The following is a 24,170-nucleotide window of genomic DNA, read 5'->3' as shown; positions in this document are numbered from 1 at the left end:
TTAGTTTTAATATTGAAAAAATTAAAACGATGTTGAACAATCAAAGAGATCTTCTTTGTAGTGTGAAAATATGGTTGTTTAACTTGTACTATAGTTCAAGAGGTCCTTGCCTGCGTGAAAAGTTTAAAATTATGTTATGCGTTTGTAAGACGAATACAACAAAAGCGTCCTCTTAGTACCACGTTATTGATCATTGTAAATGATTCATTGAATATTTACGACAATCTTTTTTTAACTACCTACTAATTAAAACAAACAAAATAAAAAATTACAAAATTACAACGACTACATTTTTTCAAGGCGATTTACTTTAACAATTATGTACAAAATTTCATCCTATCTATCCATTTGAATGGAAAATATTGATAACTTTTACAATAAATCAGTAAAACTATATATATTATTAAAATAAATACACACAATAATAATTATAGGTAGTAACTAGGTAGTTATTGTGATTTCACGTGCAAATTATAATGTTAATTAAGAAACAAGATGGGAAATAAGCATAAGCACGACAAAATTATCTTAATTATTATATTTATATAATATATTATTAAACATTTTCATTGCTGTTAAATAACTAAATAGTTTTACCACGGCTTTCATAATGGTTGATGCGTTATCGTTAGTAGATTAATGTAAAGTTTCGCAAAATGTCAAAGTAAATGCATAAATAAATAAGTTAGAGACGGATTATTAAAACTGTCCGTTAAAGTTCAGAAACGATATCAAATTTCATCACCAGAAATAGATTACTGAAATATTTTTAGTTTTTAACGGAAAGTTTGTAATGAAGATACGTGTTCAAACATTTTGATATATTGTGTTAACTTTATTTTATTATTATACCGATATAGTATTACATTAAGCATGCATTTGAAATGTTTGTCAAATTGACACAGAAACATTGCGTTCAAATAATGTCTGGTTACTTATATTATTATTTGAAAATACGAAATGATAAAAAAGTATTGTACATATCATTTTTTATATTAATAAATGACAGTAATCGAAAACAAGTACGATATAGCTTTTTTTTTTTATCTGGGGTTGATGGGTCCATCGGGATTCCTACGATTTCCTATTATGGCCAATTCCTTTCCGAATGCATAATATATTCGATATTAAATAATAATGTTTATCATTTTGAGGATTTCTTGGAGTATTTGTTTTTGAACATCGTAATTCAGTTGTTTCTGTATAATAATAACGGTAGGATGTGAACCTGCATACAAATTCGCATCGAAAACACATTATATTAAAATATCAAACTGTTTTGTGCATTGTTTTTATCTGACTGCGCCCTGAATGCGAGGGTCATATGTTTAACAGTCCGTGTATGTGTGTGTCATTGTAACCCAGAAGAGCGTAAACGGCCGGATCGAATTTTAGAAAACAAAGTCAAACCATTCCTCTTAATCAAGCATGTAGTGACATTTACCGGTATAATAATAACATTATAACATTATAATACCTGGAAAAACCGGAAACAAGATTGATGGAAAACAAAACGATCTTTATCAGAATAATAAATAATTTAAAAATCGGTATTATTCTACCGAGTGAAAAAAAAATCAACGTGATTCTGTTAAAATCTTAGGGATATGTTAATTTTTTTAACGAATGCGTTACTAATGGGAATATAAGTACTAAGAAAATTATAATATTATCATTGGATCATATTCACTAATGGTATCAATATAGAAAAACTTTTATCATGCGGTAAAGCAAACGGAGTACACACGTTATTCTAAATAATAAAAATAAAATAAAATTGAATTTGAGAGGGATATTTTTATGTTTATATTAATATATTTTTAAGTGTATGTCATACTTTCGTTTCATGTTTTGAAGTTCGTTGACATTTAATCAGAATAATATTGATGGTAGGGTGGCTGGTCAAAGTATCTTTGAAGTATTAATCTTTGGTAAAAATATCTTTAAACAAAAATGTCTTTGTACAAAATATCTTTTATTCTGATTTTTATCAGCTTATTAGTTATTATATGTATCTTCATATCTACGATCTGAAATGTTGTATTTTATTGTACACAATATTTAATATTTAAAAATAGTTGCTAGACAGTTAATTGCTAAGTATTTACTACTTGTACATGTAGGTACTTAATGACATTAAGAAAAAAAATGGTTGAGACTTTACTGGTTTATTAGATGGGATTTTCGTGACTTAACTGTAACTGAGTGTTTTATCAGGTCTATATATTATTTAGTCATAAGAGTTTTATACTTGTCAACTGATTTCGATTTTTGATTTTGTTTCTTAAATTTGGTTTGAATGCGACTTTTACCTTCATTAAAAGTCAAAAACGTAATTAAATAATATTGCACAACGGATATTTTTATATTTTTTTTTAACGATAGTAAAAACAAATATATTTGGCGCTATACCGAGTATAATAATTTTGTAAATATATAGTTTATGTTTTACAAGTATTAAAGGTGAAACAGGTTACTATTGTACTACATAAATATTACTATTTATAAAGTACATGCATTTATTTACATAATATATGTATTAAAGGAACATTACTAAAGGAATCTTGTAATTCACATGAACTAATGGTGTCAAAATTTAAGTAAGGGAAATTTTGGAATAAATCGAAGATGATGAAAAAACTAATCAAGTTTGCACAAGGTTTTTAATTAGTGAAGCTGTTACAACTGTTTCACCAGTTGTTGCTGCTCAATTTCCAAGCTAATCACTGATTCCTCAAACAATTTATATAGTGAAATATTAAGTTCAAGTTTTTCCTCAAAATGCATTAACAGATGACAATTTAAATATACCTATCGAATACTAGTTAATTAATAACAAATTGTTTTTACTTTACGAAAATAAAAACGGTTGATAATTAAAAAAAAAGGTACTTAAAAACTGTAATATATGGATAGCATATTGGACATTTCAGAAAGTTCCAAAAATTTTTTCACAATAGTAAACCATACACGTCTATTATAACCAATCAACTTTTCCAGTTTTTTACGTATTAATGACTAATCGCACTAAACAATCCTATAAAAAACTTTTAAATGTTTTATAAACATTTTAACTGTATTTAAAGTCAAACAGCATTATAATTGATTTCAAACAATCGTTTAAAGATTAATAACAAGATATAATGTAGTTCAACTGGAAAAACGTTTGTCGAAAGAATCAAGTCCATCATGAAGTAAAAAGTACAACGATCAGAGGAAACAGGAACTAATATTTTACATAAAATGAAAACACAAACAACAGTGGTAAAAACAGCTGTCAAGAAAATAGCTAACACAATAAATCGTACTGAGGAGTTATACAAAGATGTATCAAATAATGAACAACAATTACATTAAAGATTATTATAAATACAAAACAAAACTGACGATATTTTAGATTTATTATTGGCAGATGAAGTACATAATTTATATAAAATATTAACTAATCAATATGCATATGAAACGTCAACATTAGAACAAATAATTACAGCTGCAAGAGGAGGAATAATACATCCATGTCTTATGACACCTCAAGAAATTGCAGAAATGTTAAGAGCAGCAAAACAATATTTTAGAAGTAACTTAAACATTCCTGTAGGAATAAAACCATCAGAGATAAGTGAATTTTCAAAAATAGCAAAAATGAGCGTATATCATGAGAACGAGAGATTAGTGTTTATTACAAAAATACCATTAATAATTATGGATATAGAATTTACATTATTTAATTTAATACCTATACATATGCATCATATGGAGAAAAAAATAATTGGATGGTATGTTACTTCACTTAAATATGAATATATTGCAATAACTAAAGATAGAAAGAAATTTATCACTTATTCAGATAAACAGATAAGTGAATGCACAGAATTAAATATATACAAAATATGTAAATTACCATAGCTGGTACAGGAAGCTAATAGTCATCAACCGTGTGAGATACAATTATTAAAAGGAGCAGACGAAACACCGCAAAAATGTATAGTTAAGAAATTTACGTTAAGTGAAAATATATATCATAGGCTTAACCAATAGAAACACATGGATACATGTAGGACATGATGTTTTGACAGTAGGATGTGACGATGTAATAGAACCATTTACTCTAGAAGTGAAAAACTCAGGAGAAATATCCATAATAGATACGAGTTGTAAAATATTTACAAGAGATGTAGTATTAAATGCGATAGAAGAAGATTCAAATAGAAAATACAAAGATTTTATATACCTATAACTAAAATGAAAGACTTACTGGACAAAATACCTGAACACATACATAATTATACAATAAACGAAAAATGAAATAACGAAACAAATATACAATTAACAGATTTACATAGTATTTCTAAATCTCTTGATGAAGTACAACAAATGATTGATAATGAAATAATAAGGGAACAAACTCAAAAACATCAATTTATCCACTCAAATCTATTATATGCAACAATAGGTTTAGCTATATTATGTATGATATTAATATTAGCTATGTATATATTAATAAAATGTAGGTACGTTAGCAATCATCAGATAACAGATATACCTAGGAGGTTAGTTAGATTTAGAATACCTATAAGGAGGGAAACTTATAATACAGAACTTTTTGAAGATATACCATTTACTGCTCCACCATCACCAAGATAGGATATTATAGTAATATGAGTATATAGTAGTAGTTTATAGTATTATCTTTTTATAAAAAATAATTAATAATAATGATTAGTAAGGGTGACAGATATTAAGGATATTGAGAAATAATTAAAATAAATAATAAATAGTGGAACAAAATATAGTTTAGGTTGAATAAAAATAAAAATATAATATTCAAGATTATTACAAAGGGGAATGTAAGAAATTCATAGGAACCTTTGTTTATATTCAGTTATTGTTTAGGAAAATACAAAATTATTAAATGTAACATACATGTGTAATAACATTAATTGTTCACAGATTTATTTATGTATTAATTATTAAGGTGAAGGATTTTTATGTTTTATAAAGGAATATACTAACAAATTTTGTTATATAATTAATTGATTAAATTTTATGTTACTAACATTTTTATTATTAAGTAATTAATGTATATGAAGTGTAACTGCATACATATAAAAATTGTAAAGATTTCTGTCTTGCAAACATAAACCTTTTTTTTTTTGTGGGGATGTGTTATGGGCTACGAGATATGCTAATAATATAAGTATATATAATATAATATGTATTATTGCTAGAGGTGTTAGCAATAGTAATATAGATATATATGTGGTCTAATAATTATAATGTATACGAGATATTAGATTCATATTTGTAAAAACATCATAATAAATCAAAATAGCAGTCGTGTGACGAGGTAATTTAAATGTATTTTTGCATTTCCACGAATTGCTAATTGAGAACAGAAGACATCTTGGAGATTGTTGTTTTCAAGTGTGAAAACAATTCCAAGAATTAATATGAATTAGAAGGTTGTCGATTACAACAACAAGAGACTTCTTTGTACATAAGGGAGTCTAGAGACCAATAGGGGCAGATGCGCAGATGTACCAGAGCCACGAAGACCTGAGCAACTTCACAACACTCAGCCACTTTTTGTATCAGTTACATGAACTTCATTTATACGTAATAAACACATTATTGTTCTTAAGAGTTGTAAATTTCATTTAAATAACACCCTGAGTCTGGATCTGATATTGGCACGCAACAATAAAAACAAAAATAATTGTAGAAAATTACTTTGAAACACTAACAGATCAATATTTAAGGGGTTAATCTCACAATATTCACTATTAATCACTAATTTTTATTAAATTAATTAAGTTTTTAATAATATTAATTCTACAAAATATAATATGCGATTAAAGTATATCAATATAACAATATTTTATTACAATAATCTTGTTATAAGAATAATTCTTATTAACATTCTATATTAATATTATTCAAACCGATCTAATATTATGTTGAACATCTATTTACGTATTAGTTAAATTTTCATGTTATAGTATACCTAATTAAATATTTTATATTTTTATTTACTTTAAGTTAGATGCTCTCTCCTCAGGCGTAGTCTTTGACACTTGAAGAGATGTTATTTTACACCTAATTTGAATACATTTAAGCCGCTTCGATATTTTTGATAATATGTGTAACGATTTATCGAATTAATAAATGAATAAAAATCTTGAAAAAAAAAATCAGTTTAAAAGATATTTTGATCCAAGACATTTTTGTCATAATATACTTTCATAAAATATATTTTATCAAACAAAATTATTAGAAAGATATAATGACATAGAACCTGATGGCAATATAATAAGTACTATTGACTATAGTAGACTATAGTACCTACTTTAAAAATTATAGGTTTTCTATAAATTCTATAGCCAATAATATTATGTAGTTTAGTATGATAATACATTTTTGTAACAAGATTCAAATTACAATATTTTAATATAGGGAATTTACCCCTGATTGGTACTGACATCACATAACTTATATTCAGGTCAAGTCATGAGCTCATCATTTGTGTAATAGGATATAAGGTTGTCCGAATTGAGAATAACGAAGTCACGTGGCACGGAAAGCTTAAAATTCAATATTTGTCAATGTCGAAGAATTAGTTGGTTTTTGGTAAATTATATGACGTGTGCAATTAGAATACAATTGAATGAAATGTCACATCGGCGTGAACATAAATATGATTTAGATATTATTATTCACTATTTATTGAAATGTTTGTGTTATTCTATATTTTAAAATATAAGCTTGCCAATAATGAATTAAATTAACCGATAAAATTCAATCAAGAAAAATAAATACAGTTGCCAAACACAAAAATAACGTCAATAAACTTATTATTGGACGAAATTCATGCACATAAAATATTTGTATTTCAATTTTCAAGCAAAGCCGTACAATAAATGCAGCGAGGCAATCGTTTAATTAAAAATATTTTAGTCACAGTGCTATTTTAATACTGAAATGTTCTAAAGATCGGAAAAAACTTTTCAAACTATTTTTCGTGTAGATATTCCAACTAGAAAAAATTACACAAAAGTTTACCTATTTGACACGGCGAATTTACACTATAACCGAGTACGTACTAATAGGCTGGTAATAAAAAATGCTTGTATGTTACCAGTGGTGATTATTGCACCTTTAAAGGGGGATACAATAATTGTGTCAAAAGCAGTGTAGCTTGCGACAAGGGTTTTATAAAAAGTTGGTTGATCAGAAAAGTAGATAGTATAAAAAAAATAAGCCATGATTGCTATTTGAGATGCACTAACTATAATAAAAAATTCTATATATGTCTGCACATAATATATCAACAAGGAGTTGCTTACATTAGAACTACGTAAAGAAAATCAAATTCAACGTGAATTGTGAAAGTGCGTTTAGTTAGGTATATTAAATATTTAAGTTCACTAAGTTAGTTATTAAATAACACGATCGATTTTATTTAAAAGAAGTTTGATTTGGTTTTATATACGGTTGAAAGTTTTTTTAAGAAAGATAATTGTGTAATATTTTTTACATTTTAGAGTTAGTTAATAAACGTAAACGCGGGCTTATAATATAGTTTTTATGTAGGTAACATAGGTACCTAAAAATAATATTATAAACCCGAGTTTAAGTTCCGTTCGTTTTGTTCATATGATACTATACACGCATTAAAAAGAGTATACCTATTATCATTGTAACGTTTTATAAGTAAATCGAAATAAATAAAATGTTGCAATTATTGCAACAACTATGATGGTATTGTGATCGACGGTAGCATGACGTTAAATATCGCGCTAGTTTGACGTCGATAACGAATATCATTTTATTAATTATCATAATTTATGCGCATTATATGTGTCTATCACCTATATTTCTATCGCTGTTTCAAATATTATGTGGTTTCGGGCTATAATACGATATGATTTTGCTGTATGGTACCTATAGTGTTTAATTGTAATTGACAGCGAATCATTAAATCGGCGTGAGCTTGGGGGAAGGCATCTATATATAGGAGATAATATTAATATTGTACAACAATATATTAAGGTTTCTTGATATAATATATAATAATTATTACTTACAGAGTGGGGCGTATCCTGCAAACACGCATACCATCGCAGGATGCAGGATTGTCGATATTCGCGACCCGTATATATATTGGCGTTAAATGATTGCCGGGATCGAACTTATACAAACCAAATACCGAAGACACAGACGTATGCATCCGTTACGAATCAATCGCGGCCACATAATATATTGATCCGAGCTCTACAAACGGATTCCGCGATGACAGGTTGATAAGAACGTATAATATGTATATTTATACATACTCACACACATATATATATATATACAATGGTTATGTATAAAAAACGTGATTTATCGTCGTGTGGGTTAAGATAAAGTTTGCTTTGAATTATTTAAGTAAAAAAAAAAAAAAAATCGGTCGATGAGGTTGAAAAGTTACCAGAAGTAAATTTTCTGGTAAGTGTACTATTTATTAGTGTGTCTTTTTTTTCAATTAATGTCTAAACACTATATTCCTTTCTGTTAAAATAATTTATCATAAAACAGTTCGCTTTACACTGATGCGTCTGTGAGTAAAAACTGAACATCATTTCCCGATAATTTCATTCCACAAAATGACCAACGAAAACTACATAAAATATGGAATATTTCTATAGAACTCAAATCAACAATCAAGATTACTATAAAACTGTAAGTTAACAACTTATACTTTAAAACAACATAATTTTTAAATTTTGATTAAAACGGGTAGTGTATTACCGCAAATGCTATAAAAAAAATTTTTATGGACATTTTTCTGTTTTTCAAATATTACAATTCATTTTAGTTGCATTGATAAGAAATCTAGTTGTGAAAGTCAATGATTGTTTTTACCGTGAAAGATAAACTTCCGACAATAACGAATTAAATAATTTTGAGAGTAATTTTACCTAGGTAGCAAAGTTTTTAGTGAGCTTACATAGTAATTTGATAAGAAGATTTACCAATTTGCATTAGTTTACAAATTATAATAGTTATATATTACTCTCCTGCACCAAGGTGAGCGAACAAGAAAAGTTTCCATCATCTAGTGTCTGATATATAGGTACCTACAGTTTTAAAATTTTAAGCTAGTGTTATTTAAAAAAAATCAATCATGTAGACTTTGATGCAGAATGTTTTTTGTAAGGCTTATAATATTTTATTTATACTGGTTAATTTTTAAAACCACTTGCCATTTATTTTAAAATTTTAATTTGTTTTTAGAATCTTAAAATCAAATACAAAACTGGAAAACAAACCTATACATGTACGAATTTACAAGCTATTTAATAATGGAATAGTATTCTAAATATTACTTAGAGCATATATTTTTTTTTAACTTAATAATATCAACATTTTTATATTAAAATTCGAAAATAAATTCTGATTGTTTCACGTGTAACGTGATCCAGACAATGACACCTCTGTATTGCACTGCACCAAATAGTCGCGTGTAGTAATAATTACGTTTAAAAAATAAATAAATGTTATATACAAAATTCCAATTCTTGAGATTAGAGCTATTTCTGGTTTTTAAGTATTATACACGTACAATATTTATCAATAGAGTTAATTATGACCAAAAACAAACAACATTTGTTTTGTAATGTTAATACCATGTTTTTAATATTATGTATATATACTCGTGTATATACATATACATAATTTTATATAATATAATAATATAATAATAACGGTAAGTTTATTGCTATTTGTTATGATTTCATAAAATGGACTTAAAATTCACACTTGGTATAATATAATATAAAATGCAATTTTGATTAATAATCCGACTTTTTAATCTGGATGATGTAAATTTGAATATAAAAATAAAAAATAAATAATGTTCTCATTTTGTAAGTATTAAAATTTAAAAGTTATGAGGATTGAATGATATTTTTATTTACTGTTGTTTCAGTAATTTCTAAGGGTATTAAGCAATCATTGATATATTGTATTAACCAATCATTTGTTTAAATTTCATCTAAAATAATTATCTATTGTTTAAATAATTAATCTTTATACAGTTTATTAATTATAATTGTCTACGTACACACTTATTATATGATTTGTAGTATAATACATACTTATGTACGACTTCTAGTCACCAATAATTTAGATTTAAATTACTAATATTAGAATTAAGTACCTAATAAAACATAGACAAATTTTCGTATCATTTGTTATCGTTATAATGTTATACACGGTAATATCTATCATATCGTAAATATTTATTATGATATTTGCTTTATTTACATAGCGAAATACACGTGATCACGTTGATAGTCTACAATATTTAATTTTTACTATTTTAATACTGTAAATCTAAAAAATGAAATGTAAATATTTTTATTGCACAACATTTTTATATTTTTATATTTACACATGAATTAAAATTAGTAAACAAATATTTTAGAAAATCATATTATTGAGAACAATATTGAATAGCGATTGATAATATACTATAATGAACAATTTATCATGATTTTTTTACACGATCTTTATAATATAATAAAACTGTACTTATAAAAATACAATTTTTGTTCTTATTACAGATCACACGATACATTTAATACATACGTCATATATATATATATGAAAGTACACTATTGACGTAAAGCTTAAAAGCTTTTTTTTCTGAATTTTATTTCTTTTATTCTTTTTCTAGATGGATGATTATTGAGTAAGTTTAAAGAATTTTAATTTTTTTTACAACATACTTAAAATTGGTTTTTATATTGTTTGTATTACTTGAAAATATTTGTCTAAATAATAAAAATTAAATAACAGTACATATTATAATTATATGTACAAGAAATACAGATATTCGATGTTTAAGTACAAAGATACTTGAGTATTTAAATGCAATCTGAACACTTCAAAAATAAATTCTTCCACCATCTGAGTCTAAACATCATTAATCTCAGTATTATTTGTCTCAAAACTTTTCCTTCATTATCAACTCGGACTCTTCATTACTTGTTTTATTAGTTTTAAACAATTTTAGTTGCTCGTTAAAAAAATAAACATTTGTAAACAAAAAATGAAAACAAAAAATAAAAACATATTATACAATTTTCTACCGTCGGGGGTGAAATATTACATAGCAATGTCATATTATTATCACCTTTTTAAGGTCAAATTTCGATTCTATCTGATCCGGAACGGGATACGTAAGCTTTAAAAGAGCAAAACTCAGCTGGGACAGTGTACTGATTATAGTGAGTTCGTTGAGCGGCAAAACACATTTAGCGGGTACGAATCGTTTAATTAGGGAGGTGTTTTATTGGGATTCCTCTTTGGTAGCTGCAGTACCATTAAGAAAACCAAAACAACGACGTCGGAATTAACGCCGACCTCAGATTGTCGGCGGCCTGAGACCGGTGAAAAAAATTAATAACCAGCAGAGGAGGATATAAATGGTCTTGGTTGTTTTTGCAGTGATAGGCCTTAATGGTCTGCAAACGAACCGGAAAAGAAGAATTTGTTTTGTTAATGTTTTCCCGCAAGAATACGATTACAAAATATGTTTATATATACCTACATGTTTTTTCCCCACTAATAGCCGGTAATGATAATTATTAATCGTACACATCGTTGATTTAAATATATTAGTTTATTATTCTCGGTTACGAGTTTAATTACGATTAATCGTTTTTTTTTTTTTTCATTTGATGTAAAATAATGTACCTGCTTTACCTATCTGTCTTATTTCGTTCACAACTTGTTCGTTTGGTATTATGTCTGTACACCATAATAATCATAATATAATATTTGAGCGTTCGTAAAAAAACAAAAAACTAAAAATATTATTTAAATCATTTAAACTCAAAACCACGTTAAACATTAATGTATCATTTAATAATACGGTATTGAGCGAAATAGAAATTTATATTAAGCTTAAACAATTGCTTATTGATCCAAAACTATTTTATTTGTTTTGCCGTAAAACGAAAACATCAAAACAATATTTTTGAATATTTGTGTATATTTTAAATTATTATTATCTCAATATATTGGGTTTTAGACAAACCCCTCGAGGCAATATGAAATATTGTGGAACAACGATTTCTTCAAAAATCAAATCTAATAATTACTTTGTATTTAAATAAGGTTGACGACGATCCAGAGTAAACCGTTACGATTCATTTAATGCATAATCAAGGATTTATAATGTTACCATCGGATTATGGTTTTAAATCCTAAAGTCTGTTGGATTGTGTTCAAACGGTATATAAAACTATAATAAATTAAAAATATAATAATATTGTAGTGAACAAGGCGAGGAATAGAAAAAAAAAACATATCATACATATTTCTAATAAATTTAAATTTAGCAAATCAAACGAATCGAGCTGTGACTGCAAACCAGTAGGTACACCGGATTATTTATTGTCTAGCACAACGATACACACCTACCTATTGTGTATCTTGCAAAATGCAGAGGATAGCGTAATGAATGTAAGTAGTAAGTTTTTTACGAGACCCGTAATGTCCTCACGTTAAAATGGTTAGTGCAGTTTAACGTTTATAAATATATGTATATGCTATAACAGCAGCTTTTAACGAGAATCAAGTTAAAAAACACTCTAACGGAAAGCCATTTTTCACTGTTTCGTGCGGTACAGGGAACGGCCGTACAGTTATTCGCTTTAATGATAATATCGTGTAATCGTCTCGATGTGCAATTGCGTACAACGGTTTTAGCCGTTACCGACACTCCAACCATATGGTAAGTGTGTGCTATTATTATTATCAACACACGGTATAAATAATGTTTAATATCATAGGGCACTATATATTATCCATGACTATCGATTACACTCTTCACACACACACACACACACACTCATAAATTTGCATATCACATCGGTATATTAAAATATATCGTCGGGACCATCTCTATTGACTATTGCGCATGAGTGTCGCGATAAAACGCAATCTTCTTCCCTTTGCCGGAAACATCACCGTCAGAAGCATTGCGCCGGTGTTCGCTGTGAATATTGTAATGTACACATTTTACTCGCATAATAATAATATGTCGGCACGTTTAGTGTTGAGCATATTGCTAGACGTGTATCCGTATAAAATGTGTGGCTATAGGATGTGACACGGTGGTAGTCTCCGCCAAAAGCGACTAACAAACGTGACTTATAAAAACCAGTGATGCGCTCATATTATAATTATGCATAATATATACAATGCGATATACCCACACGAGTTAACGGGTAGCCAAATTATAGTGTATGCATATTATTTTATAGTCTACTTCAAGACAACGTTACATACGCGTGTGTATTAGTCTTTATCCAACTAAAATTACATACAACGGAGAAAATCGTCGGTGGTATTTTGTAAGTCAGAAGTCAAAACGGCCAATTTTTCGATAGAAACATAAGATGTTATATGAATACGAAAAAAAAACCAGTTAAAATATAATTATAAAAATAAAAGTCAAAATGTTCATATTGGGAAATAGGTACGTGCTATTTCTGTCAAACCATTGATAACAGCGATCGTATTATTATCATTTAGAGTACCTGTAGATAATAAAGGAATGAACAGAACATCAATGATTACCGCACAGAAATTTAGCAATAAGCTTTAAAATATATAAGGCTCACTGCTTTAACTGGTTTGTGTAGGTATAGTTAAAAATAGCCCATTATTGTACGTCTCTCTTCAAAAAAAGCAAAAAATATTGATTTCTTTTTTTAAGAAAAAAAAAAACCACGACCCTAACACGTAGTTGATATTATATGTTCGTTCTATACATTCTTTTATTAACTACCTACTCATATGATGGTGATCCTTGATATTTCTGTCAGAATGTTGATAAATAGTTCAAATTAAATTACATTAAAGTTTAAAGTTGCTTTAGAAATATGGAGTTATACGTGATGCGTATTATTAAAATATTTCAAATTTTTTTCTGAACATTTAATGTGCATAATAATATCACGAAACTGTTTTTACTTACGAAGGTATTGTTTTTTCACCGAAAAAAAATCATTATGTATCGCTAATTTCAACACTAATCAATACTTAATCTATTAATGCACTTTAGGTATAAAGGTAATTAAGAAAATTCAATTTAAAATTAAAACATTTTTTGAAGCTCGCGAAATGTCTAAATCGGTATCCTTGACTTTTAACTTTATTATTGAAAACTACAAAACTCCGGAAATTTGATATAATTTTGTACCTTTTTGTAACACGGTAATTGTAAAATAAAAACACATGTGGGTAACGCGTCCTCTCAAAGCTCGAAAATTATTCGTAGTTTTGTTTTCGTGCGTACACGTCGTGTAGTAATAATGGATCAATCATTTTTTAGAAAACTTGAGCCTATTTAATGATTGATTATATTTTAAATCGTGGAAGTAAAAGTAAAACGAACAAATAAATCAATAGCGTTGTATTATAAGATCATAATAATTGTTAAAGGTTGGTTAAAATAAAAAATAATATCAATAAGAACAAGATTTATGAATGAGAAAAGCGTGGTGGTGTATGCCATCGGATTCCATAATATAAACACGATAAACAATATACGTTCGTCGGTGGTTTATTATTTTAATTTTTTCCCACGTGACCAGTGACAAAAAATAAATCAAGTCGTTTGCAAGGGGTGGACCAACTGGGTGAGCGATACAACGGAAGTCTATCTAAGTCGTTATGCTGTCGTTATTTATCCGGTGCTGAAAATCACGAAGACGCAAAATTACCGTACTAAACCTCTGTACTACAAGATAAGTACGTACACCTCTTAATGGGTGGACAAAAAATAAAAGTATTACTTACGTCTGCCCAGCCATGGACCGATAGTAATTACCTTAACTAGATCGTCGACGTAAAAAATGTCTAGTATTTTTCTAGAAACGCTCTTGTAATGTAATTACACGAATTCAAGTACGTGTATCATATATTGTAATAATACATGTTCACGTTTTTTTATCCAAGCATTTATCTCTATTTTTTCAAAGGCTGTATTTTAAGATACTTAAATTTTATTTAGATATCGTCGAAAGAGTATTCTGTGGTGATACATAAATTATTTTTTATCAATAAGGATCACCCTATTTGATTATACAGTAAAACATGTCTTGTGCGGAATTGCACGGGACCAATAAAAATTTCCGTTTTAGGCAGGTTTCCTTATAACTGAATAAAACGGAAAATTCCGTACTATAGAGTTATGATATACTGCGCGATTAAAGTTGTAACATTTTCCGGTCAATAATAAAAATAAAAATTTAAAAAATTAATAAATATCATAGGCTACAATAAATTTTAATTTTTAGTAAATAATTATAATAACACTATTTCCTTTTTCACTTTCTTCGATTACTTTTATTTTTTCATTTAAACTTAAACAAATTTTAGACATTGTGAGAACCAGTAGGTAAGACGATACGAAACGACAGGTTAACTTCGACTACGGTAACAATAATAAGCGCTAATTTATAGAATCAAGATAAAATGTAGTTATCTATCGATATGTATTAATCGCTGACCTTAATAATTGTTTAGTAGCAAAATAAATATGGGCATCAAAAATATTTTGGTTCATTTTATGATGTGTTTTTCCGTTTGTTAAAGATATATAATATGATTTACGGGACCAAAATATAGCTTTCCGTTTCACGTAAAACAGGTTCCGTTTTATCAAGGGTTTAATCCTATGTTAAACTATAGAAATCTGCCGGGACCATAAAAAATTTCGCACAGAACAGGAATCCGTGTTATCAAGGGTTCGCATAAGACAGGTTTTACTGTATTAATATTTTGAAACCTTTGATGTCTCAATCGAGTAATTTTTAAGTTACATAATATTTATTTTTTTAGAATAGATTTATCATATGATACAGCTTTTAGAAGATAACAGGGCTATAATGATTTTAATATGTTAAAAATTAATCCATTAGCATGCCATAAATTATAAAAATGTTCCAAGTATAATAAATACTAGATTTTAGATAACATTTATTTTATTTTTTGTAAAACTATTTTTAAAGATGTTATCTTAAGTAAATTTTAATAAACCTTAAATCGCTCTTTTGATTTTGGATTAAGATACATCAAAGTTTTTAAAACAATTATTTGTTAAAACATATAAAAACGTGCAGTAAAAAAAGATTGTTCCTCGTTTGAAAAAAAAAAAACAAAATTTGTATCATTACAGATTCAATCAGGATGAAAAAATCTATATAATTGAAATAGAGATAAGCAAGTTTGGTGAATTAGCCTGTATAATAGATGTTTACTATGCTGTGTATTCATATCAGAATGTACAACAACCAAAAGGAATTTTTCTCTTCACCTCTCTTCGTTATAATATCAGTTACCCGTCTACCGAGTAATTTATTATGGGTTGTTCTCCGACCGAATTCAAGAAAAAAATACAAAAATCATCCTCAACCAATGTTTCGCATCGAAGGAATCGATTGTTTATTATACTGTTTACTTATCATTTTTTAAGTGTATTTTATTATTGTTATTATTTAACCTAGCGAAACCACATCTTAGGGTTCACAAGTCCAGTCATTTCACTTGCTTACTGTGGTTTTACGGCCGGAGGCATCCGGAATAGATCATCGTTCCCGGGTCGCGGATAGGGGATCGTCCTGCACGCAGGATAGTCGTAAATAATAAGCAAGCGACCCTCAGATAACCAAGTAAAATCAACTCGGCGTCCGATGACGGAAGGTCCTTCGTCCCGGAGCGTTCCCGCCTACGCGAGCGTTGGCGTTATCGACGTCGGTCTCCCTCTCGCTGTCCAATTTTTTCACGTTCATAAACGGTATTTATATTTTATATTTTTTTTATTTTTTTTTTTGGGGGCGGAGGGGCCGGAAAAATCAACTTTTAACGATGTGTTAGCCGCGTCCCCACACGTGTGTCAGTGATCTATCGGTGAGTGTGTGGGCCGTGCGTCTGCGGTGGCTTGTCGGATCGCGAAGCTCTTACTTCTGTAGCCGGGGGTCGACCGACGAGCTGTGTTCAACCATTAACGATGGAAATTAAGAATGATAACGCTGGTCGGATGTTTGGTCCCGTGGCCGTGTCACGTGAAACCACAGACCCACATTTCCGTAAGCGAACTCCGTCCACTAGGCCGGCTTCATGCGGGTGTGTGGTTTTTTGTCGGAGAGCTGACGCTACCGTAACCAGCGGGTACCACGGTCTTTGCGGTACGTGAGAAACGGTCACCAAAGAGTTCGTCAACCGACCCGTGACTAACGTAACACGCGTGGTCTGCGAGGTGTTAGGCGAGAGCCAATAAACCCGGTTAAACCCTCTCCCCCAACTTCGTGTTATCATTTAACGCATTGCTACGGTGATCAGAAAAAAAGATGATTTGTTTTTTAAATTATCAAAACAATGCGTTATATGTATTAATTTATTTTTTTCGTTTTATTTTTAATCAAACGAAACATATGGATATAAGATAATTCATTTGAATACGACTTTGTTACGCAATACAGTCATTATTCAAAAATTAATTATATATTATATAATTAAGACTCGTTTGTATCGTTTTAAAATATTGTCATAGGTACTTGAACAATTTTATAAGTATTTTATTAGCATAATATTTATTTATTTTTACATATCTTAGTCAACAAAGGCACATAATAATATGACGTTATTGTTTTAAATATTTTTATACTATTAAAAAAATATGGATTCATTGATGAAATAATCCACGATTTTTCGTTGGAATGAATTTATTGATTAATCCATTAGTATGCGTTTAAAATAGCCTTTTTTAAATTACCTACCTTTTTTTTAACTATTAATTTATTTTAGCCTGTATAATTTCACATAAATTTGTAATCCATCAATTCATAAAAGGTATTTTATGTATGACAACCTCGACATTCTATTTACATTGGGCTGAACATAATTGTATACTACTCTTGTTTCGGATAACAGTGAGATGTTATTCATACTTCACACATTCGAATATAAATCACATTTAAAGTTTATACGGTATTCTGCCATTATTATTGCGACTGCAAATTTTAAGTAAAACTGCACTTGATTCTGTCTCTTTAGATAAACAGACGTGTCAAACAGAAATAGTGATGACTTTTTTATTTATTTATTATTATTATATTAAAGAAATACTCTTTAAAATAAGCTGTTATAACGGTATTCTGAAGATTTTTAGTAATTATATATTATATACGTATTATGCTAAAACGCATATTATATTATACGCAACATACGTGTATTATACACAAACAACTTACAAATACCGTTATGAAATGTTGGTAAAAATATAATAAAATTATAAAAGTTTTTAAAAATATAAACGCAATATTTTCTAAGAACGTTTAAAACTTCAACCATTAAAATTGAAAATTTTATACATTCTACTACAAAATGCATAGTTTCCATATTTCTCCATTTCAACCGAATTTGACAGAATTTTATAGGTACATAAATCGCTTACAAAAAAAAAAAAAAAATAATACATATTTATTATGTATTTACAATATCTTTGTACAAACAATAATAATTATTGATGAACGTTTTGTTTTTTAAAAGCTTATTCTGCATAAAAAAAAAAATAGCTAAGGTAACGAAAAAATTTAAAATGTCATAAAGAATTAAAATATTTTAAAAATGATTCAATATCTTAAAAATTTTAGAATTAAATAATATTTGATTGAAATTAATACAATAATAATAATAAAAACAATTTTTTCGAAAACAAGCGTTGCGTAAATATTCCCATTTTCACACTAATTATTTGTTCATTAAAGTATTGGAAATTTCCTAACTTTTTCCCTTATTTATATTTATTTTCCCCTTCATAAGTATCATTAGATGAAATTTGTTACCAGAGATAACTCTCAGCGTTAGAAATTGAAGTAAATTTCTTTTCGTTACTTACATCCCACTCATAAAAAAAAGTTACACTCTTATCAATGATACATTCTCCAATTCACTCACTTTTAAAAAATAAAATGATGTATTATAATGAATATTTTAGGAATGATCACATTGAATTATATGGGTATTTCATCTAATAAGTTGTACTGTAAATATTTATCTTTTCTATAACTAATATTATTGATTATATTTTCAATATCGTTAAATTTATAAAATTATTTTTTGTGTGAAAAAAGCTATTTCCTATGATGGCAGATAAAATAAAATAAATTATCTTATAAGTTATATTATACAAAGTAAATTTAAATATCTTCAACTCAATAACATTTAATATTAACATAAATATTTCCGGAATTTTTTTTCTCAATACTGAACTAGAGTCAACACAGAGTTAATCATAATAGTATATGTTTAATTCGTAATATTACAAGAAAATTGGTTATCTAAAATGTTAATTTGATTTTATATAATTATTATATTATTTTGTAGATATTTTACGGACTACAAATCATATATTTTATTTTATTGGTCGAATGCTAGTCCTGAGACTTAAGAAAGATTATGTTTCAAATTTCTCAGTTATGTGCAAAACCGTAAAAACAAATAGGTACATTAAAAGAAAAAACAACAGTTAAGTAAATAATATACGAAGATATTTAACCAAGTATAGTGGTGATCGAGTTAAGCCTAGAATCAGAGCTCAAATCTAGTAACTTTTTCCAGTTGAAAATGTTTTATTCATAATCAGCAAGGTTGGTTGAAATAATTTATAATAAATTATATCACAATAGCTTATAAGAAATAAGAAAAAAAATTGTACATCGATAGAACTATTTACAAAACTAAATTATTAATCAAAAACAATGGTTTGATTGAATTGTTTTAAGTCAATATAATCTTCCAGTGGATAAAGCTTATTAAATCTCTTAACTCATATTATTGTAATAGACCATTTGGGGTGAATTCCATTAAGCCATTACATTACTAGTACAATTAATACGATTCTCCGATATAATATGGCTAAATGGATGTATCGCAGTAACTCTGCACTTGGACACATAATAATACAATTTACAATTTTGGTCATTCAAAAGTCAAGTAGTTAATAGTGGTCATAGTAGATTCCTCGTATTTAAAATATTTTTTAGAACCTGATACATAATGCACTGCAATAATTAGTATAATTTTTACTAGTAATATATTAGTTTATTTTATATTTTTTCCAAAATTGATTTGAATATTTCAATATAGAACGAATAATAACACATTTTAACAACTCGGCATAGGTAACTACTTAAATATTGAATTTATATTACTTCAACGCCCGATAAATATATTTAAGCAACGAGGTAAGTATTAAATATACAATACTTTCAGCGTTTAAATTTTTATATTCGAGTGGTAGAATTAAAAACTATAAAAAGGGGCATCGCTTAATCAACAATTCAACCGAGTATAAATAAATTAAAACAAATTATTTTAATGATATAGCTTACCGATATGTGCTACTCCGTTTAATAATCCTGACGTACTTTTTGGATTTTGTGATGGTCTTGGGATTTCTGAAAATAATAAATATAGAATAACATTTTATAGTAATGAAAACGAGAATAATTTTTAAAATAGTGTTGTTATTTTTAAAATTTAATCATATGATTGATACCTACTTTTTGTTTTATTATTAAATAATAACCATATATATATATTTAAATATATAAATAATAAATAATAAAATAATAAAAAATAAATAACAAATAATAAATAATAATAAATAATATATAAATTTGGAATACAAACACAGAAATGTTTTTTCTCATAAAATCTATATGAGAATGTAAAAACAGCCGTTCGTTGTATCTTTGTTGTATGTCATAACTCTAATTACTTACACTATTTTAATGTTCTAACTGAAGTTCCCCAACATAGCGATATTACTCCTTTACTTATAATGCATCAATTTGTGAAATTCATAGAATATCCTTTACCAAATGTGATATTTGCGTTTACGATACGACTATCGTGCCTTTCAATGAAAATCCAGCTATAGTTTCTAATATGATTTTAATATGAATCCAAGATCTCCCAAATAAAATTTACTTAAAAAAAAAAAAAAAACATGACCTCAAGTTACCATGAACAATATTTCGATTCTAACCTAACTTCGAAAGTAAAATAATTTAGACTTATACTAGATAAACAACTTACTTGAAAGCCCTATCTTAACGATAAACATAATAAGGTTAATAAGGTTTGAATTTCTGTCTCAATTTACTTTTTACACCCATTTTTGAGATTTAAAATGAACATTGATAATGAATTATTAATTTATAAGGCCTTACTAAGTTGGACATATGGCATCCAACTTGGATCCAACGGGGAGCTGTATAATTCTCCAATGCCAGAAAAATCTTCCAATCTGCCTACCTTTATATACTTTCCTCTGGACCTTGGTACATAACAAACAATAAACTTCTCAAAAATGTTAAAGTTCAAACATTGAATAAAATTTTCAAAATGTATTATTCTAGATTTCACTATAAACTTCAATCACAAACTAATCCCTAATCAATAAACTCTCAACGAATGTACTATTCGATAACTCTTGGAAAACTAAACAGAAAATGGTATAGGGATCTTTTACTTAATTAAAATTATTTCAAGTCACAAATAGCATGATTAAATATTAAAAAAGTTATATTTTATAATATAAACTGATAACGATAGCACTAATCTTAAATAAACATTTTTTTTTTTTTTTTTTTTTTTTTTTTTTTATACAATTTGTATATTATGGCATTCAATAGAACCCATTTAAATTATTTAATTACAGAATTACTTGTATATAAATATTTATAATTATTATTAATGGATATTAACATCATGAAAGTGTGATTAATATAACGTTATTTGTATATTTAATTATATAGTTGTTTGTCTATAACCAATTAAAGAAGACCATAGCTATAAAAAAGTAATATGAATTATCACTGGAGTTTATCGACTATTAAAAATCAGCTATATTTAACGATTTACCAATTAGAAAACTATAAATTGATAAAAAGTAAAATAGGAAATAATTATACTCAGATCACAGAAATTTCGATAGAAACTAATAGTTCACCCCCTATTTAAAAAAAAAAATTATGTTAAAAAAGATAAAATAAATTCAAATCACGTAAATAAGTTTACGAAGTTTGTCAAATTTTTTTCTTGAATTAATTGACAAAAAAAGTGGGTAATATTAAAATGTTAATTTAATCGCTAATGATTTGATGAAAATCATTGTTTTTAGACTCGATTTCAAAACTTTATCATAAAAAGAAGTTTTAGTTCAGAGACCATTTCTTCTGAAAAATTGATAAATTTTATTGATTGTTTTAGTATAATTCATTACATTTTAACTTTGAAAATATGAGATCAAGTCGTTATAACATAGATACAGATATATTAAAAGAAATATAATATTTTGAGATTTAAACACATTTATTAATTATTAGAATAAAATAAATATATTTGCTTTATATTATACAAATTACAAGTAACAGAAAATTAATAATTATATAATATCATTAGAAAATTAACTAAAAGGTAAATTTATAATTTATTTATACAACATATGAAAAAAATAATTTAAATTTTTAATTTTTTAAATTGATCCATAAAAACGTATTTATTTTTTATTTTAACATTAATCAAAAATTACATTATATTCAAAAATTTTTACAAAGAGTTTGTAACCTATTTAAGTATTAAAACTTTCAATGAATTTTATATTTACTTTTTACTTGGGTTTACCAATATAAAAACAATTTATTCAAACAAAAACTTCTAAGAATTGCATTGGTGTTTGGCTTATATATTTTATTTTTTTTATTTTCAAAATCAATTAAACTGTATACAAATTAATTTTAAATTTTGAAGTTTGTTTTGGATTTCTACAAGTTGTTATTTATTATTTTTTTAAGTTTCGCAGTATAACTATTATTATACTACATCGACGATTATTGAAGAGTGTTATTTGTTACAGTTATTGTAAAATGTTTTGAAACGTTCTTGATGTAGTATTTTTTTTTTTTTTTTATAGGCACTATATTTTAATATTGGCCATTTGTATAATTATTTTTACCATATTACTCTTAAGATGTTAATGTATACATTTCAAGAAACTAGACATTTAGAATTTACTCCTAGAAAATTATGGATCTTAATATGAAATTTATATTTTTCAATTTAACTCCAAATATATGTTTGAAATTCTACAGAGACCGTCGTTTAAATTCATACGCATACAATACTAATTTATGACTTATGTTATAAATTCTTATATACCATATTCATATAATATATAAATGGTTCTTTTGTAGTTTAAAACTGATATAGAAAGTTTAAAAAGTGATGTGCTCTTTGTAGAATACGAATGCGAATATTATTGCGTTTTAATATCACTTCAAAAATATTGTGTATGTTTTATAACATTTATTTTATTTTCGGTTTCTTATAGGTTAAGTTTTTATTATACATTGTGTATAAAAATACTAGTGCATTTTTATGTTATTATTTTTATGACATGTATATTATGTTAAAATTAAAAAAAAAAACCACTTATTCCGGGTTATATACGTAAAAACAGTAGCTAAACACTTACTGAACCAATATAGAGTCAATATAGTCGCTTAAACATGATGTAGTGGTCAATGATTGGTCCATTAAGTTTTAGTGATCTATTAAATTAATCTTTTTTGTGTAGCCCAGCATAAATGTATTACTTCTATATGATATATTTTAAAGCTATTTAATATTATACCATTGTATTTAGCTAATTATAACCTAAGTATAATTGCAATTCTCATTATCATATCTTAATAAGATTTATGACTTACACGTGTGAATTACAAAGTTCAAATACTTCAATGGAATTTAATCCTCAATTTTATTTTATCTATGCTAATACCCCCTTCATGTTGTTCAAAATTACAAAATAAAATTAATAACTCAAAGTTCACTACGATGAACTTGTAACAAATTAGCAATTATATAGAATACAGTAAATCTAGTTTCATGCAGTAAAACGACTCCAAATAGTTGATATTATTTATGTAGGTATATATTATTTAGTGAATCGCATCGTAATGAAACTTTTCCAGTAGGGCCATTCACATTGTCTTTAAACGATGTCGATAATAGTTGACACAATTGAATAAAAAACGTAAACA

General features: G+C 26.9%; 1 protein-coding gene across 1 annotated transcript in view; it reads right to left on the bottom strand.

Moving 5' to 3' along the window:
- LOC112595012 (lachesin-like) overlaps nucleotides 1-24,170 on the bottom strand; it is a 121,202-nt gene that overhangs the window by 19,379 nt on the left and 77,653 nt on the right. The window contains exon 7 of the mRNA XM_025340077.1: nucleotides 20,454-20,519. Coding sequence (XP_025195862.1) covers nucleotides 20,454-20,519 — 66 coding nt within the window. The remainder of the gene's footprint in view (nucleotides 1-20,453; nucleotides 20,520-24,170) is intronic.

This window comes from Melanaphis sacchari, unplaced genomic scaffold, assembly GCF_002803265.2.
Source record: "Melanaphis sacchari strain LSU unplaced genomic scaffold, SCAv2.0 Contig24_pilon_pilon, whole genome shotgun sequence".
In the NCBI taxonomy this organism is placed as follows: domain Eukaryota; kingdom Metazoa; phylum Arthropoda; class Insecta; order Hemiptera; family Aphididae; genus Melanaphis; species Melanaphis sacchari.
This window is presented reverse-complemented; position numbering and strand designations above follow the sequence as displayed.